This window comes from Carlito syrichta, unplaced genomic scaffold (genome assembly GCF_000164805.1).
Source record: "Carlito syrichta isolate Samal-C Ts95f unplaced genomic scaffold, Tarsius_syrichta-2.0.1 Scaffold131215, whole genome shotgun sequence".
Taxonomy (NCBI): domain Eukaryota; kingdom Metazoa; phylum Chordata; class Mammalia; order Primates; family Tarsiidae; genus Carlito; species Carlito syrichta.
In genome coordinates, this window is record NW_007075311.1 from 23,080 (window position 1) to 30,808 (window position 7,729).

Below are 7,729 nucleotides of genomic sequence, written 5' to 3' on the forward strand. Positions count from 1 at the left end.
CAATCCACTCACCTCGGCCTCCCAAAGCATGGGATTATAGGCTGAGCCACCGAGCCCGGCCGACTTTTTTGGTTTTAAATCCCAGGCTAGCCAGGAACGGCGGCTCACACCTGTAACCCCAGCATTTGGGGAGGCAGAGGCAAGAGGATTGTCTGAGCCCAGGGGTTCAACATCAACCAGGGCAACATAGCAAGCCTTGCTTCTACAATAGAAAAATCAAGATATTAGCCAGGCGTGTTGGCCCGTGCTTGTAGTTCCAGCTACTTGGGAGGCTGAGGTGGAAGGATCGCCTGAACGCTAGAGGTCAAGGCTGCTATGAGCCATGGTTGTGCCACTACCCTCCAGCCTGGGCAACAGAGTGAGACTCCCAACTCACAAAAATAAATAGATATGTAAATAAATAAATTCCAGACTTTTGGACGTTGTCTCTGCATCTCTGGCAGGAAAAAGGGAATGGTCAACAAGGACAGTGTGGACTAGACACTTCCCTAAGCACATCGCACATTTACTTTTTGGAGGGTTTTTTGTTTATTTGTTTTTGTTTTTGTTTTCAGTCAGAGTCTCACTGTATTGCCCAGCCTGGAGTTCAGTGGCACGCTCACTGCCATGGTATCCTCAACCTTCTGGGCTCAAGTGATGCTTCTGCCTCAGCCTTCCAAGTGCTGGAACCACAGGCACATACCGCCCCAGCTAATTTTGAAGTCTCACTCTTGCCCAGGCTGGAGTGCAGTGACACGCTCTCGGCCACCGTAGCCTCAACCTGCGGGGTTCAGGCGATCCTTCCACCTCAGCCTCGCAAGTAGCTGGAACTATAGGTGCATGCCACCACACTCAGCTAATTTTTTTATTTATTTGGAGACGAGGTCTCGCCAAGTTGCCCAGGATGGTCTTGAACCCCTGGGTTCAGGCAGTTCTCTTGCTTCTGCCTCCCAAAGTGCTGGGATTACAGGCAGGAGCCAACGCGCCCGAGTAATTTTTTTATTTATTGTAGAGACAAGGTCTTACCATGTTGTCCAGGCTGGTCTCAAACTCCTGGGCTCAGGCAATCCTCTCACCTCGGCCTCCCAATGTGCTGGGAGGCATCTACTTATTTAGACCATGCAGCAGTCCTATGGGGTGAATACTTTTATCATCCCCAGTTTACAAAAGGGAAAACTGAGATACAGGGTTGCAAAATGACTTGCCCGAAGCCAGGCAGCTGAACCCAGGCAATTGGGGCTGGGGTACACTGCTGCACTGCTGGGGTGTTTGTTGAGTGACTGCAGACCAGGAGTGACACATGCCCTCTGGTCCTCTCCCCAGCCGAACCACAGAACCATGCTGAGACCCAAGAGGTCACACTCAGCCTGGACCCTGTGCCCGTGGCCCGCTGCGTCTCCACAGGGGGCCGCCCGCCTGCCCGAATCTCCTGGCTCTCCCCCCTGGACGGGGAGGCGAAAGAGACCCAGGTGTCAGGGCCTGTGCCTGGCACAGTCACCGTCACCAGCCGCTTCACCTTGATACCCTTGGGTCGAGCAGATGGTGTTAAGGTCACCTGCAAAGTGGAACACGAGAGCTTCAAGGAGCCAGTTCTGCTACCTGTGACCCTCTCCGTGCGCTGTGAGTATGCCAGGAGGTGACCCTACTGCCACCCATACTGCTTACACTGGCTTCTCTGGGGTACTGTCTACACTGTCCATGCATGTTGTCTGCTTTGACTCCCTTGGGTCAATTCTGCACTGCTTTCCTGCCACTGTCTACACTGGCTTTGATGGGTAACATCTGCATACGCCCCCCCATCATCTACACTGACTTCACTGGGCTCCTGCTTTGTGCCCGTCAGTGGCAAGCTGGGACGGACTTGCAGGAGCCAACTGTACGTTTACACGGGATTGAACTTAACCTTGGGGGAATACTCACATCAAGGAAATTGGCAAGCACCACAAATCAGGGCTCTTTTTCCCTTTTTTGTTTTTTTGAGTTGGAGTCTCATTCTGTCACCCAGGCTGGAGGGCAGTGGCACGCTCCCAGCCACCATAGCCTCGACCTGCTGGGCTCAGGTGATCCTTTCGCCTCAGCCTTCCAAGTAGCTGGAACTACAGGCATGCGCCACTATGCCCAGCTAATTTTTTTTTTTTAATAGAGATGAGGTCTCACCAAGGTGCCCAGGCTGGTCTCGAACCTGCAGGCTCAGGCAATCTTCTCACCTCAGCCTCCCTAAGCGCTGGGATTATAGGCATGAGCCACCGCACCCGGCTTTTTTTCCTTTTGCAAAGAGCTATTTACCAGCGGATGGCTTGCCCTGCCCCCGCATTGTCCTTTCTGACTCCTGTGGACCCCAGGTGACCCTGTTCCCTGACTGTCTGTATCATCTATCCTGCCTAACTGCAGGGTCCGACCCAACATGGTGTACACCTTCCCACACTGTCTAACCAGCTTCCCTGGACACTGTTTACCCTGACTCTCCCCAGATCTCTACACCAACCCCTGTTCCCCAATATTATTGGCACTGGCACCCCTGGGACCTGTTGATTCTGGCCCCCTCCCATGCATTTGGTGCTAGCTCTTCCAGAAACGGCCACACCGACACCCCTTAATCACCCATAGAGGCTCTCCTGATGCTGTGCCAAGAGACTCTGTCAAATAGCCGAGGCCAGAGGATCGCTTGAGCCCAGGAGTTCAAGACCAGTCTAGGCAACATAGTGAGATCTCACCTTTTAAAAAAATAAAATAATCTGGCAGGGTGGCGCACACCTCTAGTCCCAGCTACTCGGGAGGCTGAGGCAGAAGGATCACCTGAGCCCAGGAGGTCGAGGCTGTGGTGAGCTGTGATGGTGCCACTGGGTGGCACAGTGAGACCCCGACTCAAAATAATAATAAATAATAAACATATATTTTGGGTGGTGGCTCCTCAGGTATTACCTGCACGGGACAATAACTCCCACAAAATTACCCAGTGGCTTCCCTGGACAGTGTCTACGCTGGCTTCAGTATACGCAGCCTGGACTGATTTGTCCTAGACGGTTCCGACCAGTGTACCCCCTACCAACCATGACTTTAGGATTCCTGTCTGTCTGCTAACCTATCCATCCCCTCTGGGATCTCCGCATCCCTGAGCCAGTCCCCTGTTTCTCCCAGACCCCCCTGAGGTGTCCATTTCCGGCTATGATGACAACTGGTTCCTTGGCCGTGGTGAGGCCACCCTGACCTGCAATGTCCGCAGCAACCCAGAGCCCACGGGCTATGACTGGAGCACGTGAGTCCCGGGTGAACCCAGACCCCTGGGACTAGGGGAGGGGGTGCTGGGGGCTGAGGGAGGAGGGGGCTGAGGCTTGGACTCCTGGGTCTGAGGGAAGAGGGGCTGGGACCTGCATTCCTGAGTCTGAGGGAGGAGGGGTTGGGGGCCTGGACCCCTGAGTCTGAGGGATGAGGGGTTGGGGGCCTGGACCCCTGGGTCTGAGGGAGGAGGGACGGGGCCTGGGCCCCTGGGTTTGAGGGAGGTGGGGCGGGGCCTGGACTCCTGGGTCTGAGGGAGGAGGGGCTGGGGGCCTGGACCCCTGGGTGTGAGGGAGGAGGGGCGGGGCCTGGATCCCTGGGTCTGAGGGAAGAGGGGCTGGAGGTCTGGATCCCTGGTTCTGAGGGAGGAGGGACTGGAACCTGGACTCCTGGGTCTGAAGGAGGAGGGGCTGGAACCTGGACTCATGTCCCATGATCCAGAACCTCCAAGTCCTCTAGGATGGAGGGAGCTTGCAGTTCAGAAGTTCGAGGTCTCCGGGAGTAAGCTGACTCCCGAGAGTGTCATCAGGGATGACACCTGGGCTCCCCTGTGGAGCCTGGCGTCCCCCTTACCTGACTCCCCGCCCCTTCAGGACATCGGGCACCTTCCCCACCTCAGCAGTAGCCCAGGGACCCCAGCTGATCATCCGCTCGGTGGACAGGCTGGTCAACACCACTTTCATCTGTACGGTCACCAATGCCGTGGGCACAGGCCACGCCGAGCAAGTTGTCTTCGTCCGAGGTAAGCGGGTCTCAGGAGCGGCATGTGAAGACCCTGCTCTGCTCCCTCGTTGTTCCCGGCTTCGGGGCTGGAGGACTGCATGGGGAGGCCATGTCGCCCACCTGGGGAGGGATTCAGACCCGCCTGGCTGATGGGAGATGAGCATGGTTTGGCTTTTCTTCATGCTTTCAGGGATCTGGATTGAGGGTGACAGGTAGGGCGCAGGTAGAGGAGGTCAGGTGCTTGGGGTTTCCTAGAAAGTAAAGCCCAGTGTCTCAGATCTATAATCCCAGCACTTTGGGAGGCTGAGGCAGGAGGATCACTTGAGCCTAGGAGTTGGAGACCAGCCGCAACCTAGTGAGATCTTGTCTCTACAAAAAATCCAGAAATTAGCTGGGCGTAGTGGCTCACGCCTGTGGTCCCAGCTACTCAGGAGGCTGAGGACCAAGAGGCAGAGGTTGTGGTTAGCTGTGATCATGCCACTGCACTCCAGCCTGGGTGACAGAGTGAGATCCTGACCCCTGAACCCCCCCCCCAAATTTTTTTAAATAAAAAAAAAGCCAAATGTGGCGGCTCACACCTGTAATCCCAGCACCTTGGGAGGCGGAGGTGAGAGAATTGCCTGAGCCCAGGGTTTCGAGACCAGCCTGGGCAACGTGGCCAGACCTCTTCTCTCTACAATAAATCAAAAAAATTACCTGAGTGTGGTGGCACATGCCTGGAGTTCCAGCTGCTTGGAGGGCTTGAGGCAGAAGGATGGCCTGAGCCCAGCAGGTCAAGGCTGCGTGGCCGTGAGCGTGCCACTGCACTCCAGCCTAGGTGGCAGAGTGAGACTCTGACTCACAAAAAAAAAAAAAAAAAAAAGAGAGAGACCTGGAAAAGATCTTCAGGGAGAGATTCAGGGTGCTTCCTTGGAACTCAGCTTGTGAGGGACAGTCAGGCTCACAAAGGTCAGAGAGATGGGAACAAACAGCTCCCACCCCCACTCAGAAATACCGACAGTCCCCAACGCATGGAGCCAGGCAGGAAAAGCGCAATGTCGAGCCAGGCAGGCGATGGAAACGAGTGGAAATTACCACTGTATAGCCACAACTCCAGAGGGAGAGACGGACCATCCCAGGGCCATGTGACCTGAGACAGAGGCACGGACCCCAGAGCTGGGACCAGAAACCCCTCGTGTCTGAGCCCCAGCTGGCAGGTCCAGCGTCCACAGAGATACACCCTGTGCTGGGCGATTCTGCTGCAGAGAATCCAGACACTTGCCCGAAATGTCCCACATACACTCAGACCTATTGTCGCCAAGGCACACACAGGGGAGAACAGTGGCACCAGGCAAGACAGACTGAGCAATTCAGGTGACGCCAGACCAGAACCCATGGGATGCCACACATACCTGGAGCGGGCCATTCTTAGAAACACCCTCTCAGCATGACGGTCCATGCAGGCACCATGTGGGAATAGTGGCCCCGGGGCACAGTAGCAGAGCCCCTTCAGAAATGTGACTGGCCAGGCTCGGTGACTCAGCCTGTAATCCCAGCACCTTGGGAGGCCGAGGAGAGTGGATTGCCTGAGCCTGTGGGTTCGAGACCAGCCTGGGCAATTTAGCGAGACCTCATCTCTACAATATATGAGGGGGAAAAAATAGCTGGTGTGGTAGCGCACACCTGTAGTTCTGGCTACTTGGAAGGCTGAGGTGGAAGGATCGCTGGAGCCCAGCAGGTTGACGCTGGGTTGGTGGTGAGTGTGCCACTGCACTCCAGCCTGGGCACCAGAGTGAGACTCCAACTCAAAAAAAAAGTGACCAAAGATGGAGGGACAGGCTCACACACATGGGCTGTCCTTATCACGCAGACATGTACCCAGAGACGGACAGAGGCAGGCAGGCCCTCTTCCTGAGACATAGCTTATGACACACAAGTTTACAGGGACACCCAAAGGAAACAGACTTCTCTTCAGGACTCCTGACACCTGCCAGGGAGCTAGGACAGTTCTTTCAGAAACACTGTCACATATGACAAATCCAGAGAGACAGCTAGCCCTCTCAGTGTATCCGACAATGCACGTAAACTTGCACACATGGAAGGAGACACACCAGGAACGACATGAATCTCAGCAGAGAGACAGCATGCCTAGAAATATCAGTCATCCATCTCACACACACACACTCAACAGGAAACTCCAACCGGGCATGGTGGTTCACACCTGTTATCCCAGCCCTTTGGGAGGTCGAATCAGGAGAACTGCTTGAGCCCAGGAATTCGAGGTTGTAGTGAGCTATGACTGCGCCACTGCACTCTGGCCAGGATGACAGAGCAAGAGTTTGTCTCAAAAAAAAAAAAGCTAGAAATGGTGGCTCATGCCTATGATCCCAGCACTTTGGGAGGCTGAGGCCAGAGGACTGCTTGTGCCAGGAGTTCGAGACCAGCCTAGGCAACGTAGGGAAGCCTCATCTTTACACAGAAAATAAAAAAATTAGCCAATCATAGTGGTGCACACCAGTAGTCCCAGCTACTCGGGAGGCTGAGGTGGAAGGATCGCCTGAACCCAGGAGGTCGAGGCTGTGGTGAGCCCTGGTTGTGCTACACACTCCGGCCTGAGCAACAGAGTGAGACTCTGACTCAAAAACAAAACAAAACAAAACAAAAGGGACTTCAAGACATTCTGGGAGGAGCATGTTGTCCAGAAACCCCGTTATGGAGATTCTCACTCAACAAATATGTGTTCCCCTCTGCCTGGAATTCTCCTTGAGGTTGGGAATACAATGGTGATCGAAACCGCTGTCCCTGCCCTCAGGCACACCCTGGCAGGGACAGTCCCACCCGCTCAGCCGGACACCCAGCTGGAAATACACCCCTAAGCCTCTGCCCCAGATATACCCGAAAAGCTGGTCCCCTGCCATGCGCTCAACCGGCGCCTCCAAGGTCGGAGCGCACAGGACACAGACACAGTCACACTTGGGGGATTACACCACCTCAAAAGCACGGAGACCCCTCCAAACGCACAGACACACGGTCAGGAGAGGCCCCGGGGCTGACCAGCAGAGGGCGCCCCTCCAGCTTCAACCCAGCCACATATTCATTCAATCAGTGAAAATAGACCGTGGGTGTCCACAGTCACACCCTGGAGGAGAGACATCCCGACACACAGCCCCCCCACCTGCCTCAGTTGTAGCCACAGACCCGCCCACAGTCAGCATCATCCCAAGTTGCAGGGAGGAGGGGTCGGGGGCAAGGACTCCACGCGGGAATGGCAGGTCTGCCCAAGCGACAGGAAGTGAGTGTCCCAACAGACAACCACACTCAGAGAGGACACACAAAGCTCCCATTCGACCCGCTGTCAGAGGGGCACTGAGCCACAAATCCACATTCCCAGGTACACACAGACACTGGCGCAGAGACTCAGTTTGGGGTTCATACCAGAGCAGACATGGGGTCTGAGGGAGGAGAGGCTGGGGCCTGGACCCTGAGCTGCACCATGGGACGGACATCAATTACTTTAGGGATACTCAGAGAACTTTGGGCTCACAGACACATGGACAGACTCAGTCTTGAGCTCCAAAAATGCCAGCACCACCCCCAGAAACAGACACGCGCCCCAATACGAGCTCAAAGCGGTTTCCAGATGTTACTCACCAGCACTCACAGCAAACTTTTTTTTTTTTTAATAAAAATGGGAACTGGGCTCGGTGGCTCAGCCTGTAATCCCGCGCCTTTGGGAGGCTGAGGTGAGAGGATTGCCTGAGCCCGCGGGTTC

The 7,729-nt window shown here is 55.2% G+C and overlaps 1 protein-coding gene across 1 annotated transcript in view; it reads left to right on the forward strand.

Annotated features, from left to right (window-relative positions):
- Nucleotides 1-7,729, forward strand: part of NECTIN2 (nectin cell adhesion molecule 2) — a gene marked incomplete at its 5' end in the record, with an annotated part of 27,463 nt that overhangs the window by 4,280 nt on the left and 15,454 nt on the right. The window contains 3 exons of the mRNA XM_008049274.2: nucleotides 1,303-1,599; nucleotides 3,118-3,235; nucleotides 3,849-3,997. Coding sequence (XP_008047465.1) covers nucleotides 1,303-1,599; nucleotides 3,118-3,235; nucleotides 3,849-3,997 — 564 coding nt within the window. The remainder of the gene's footprint in view (nucleotides 1-1,302; nucleotides 1,600-3,117; nucleotides 3,236-3,848; nucleotides 3,998-7,729) is intronic.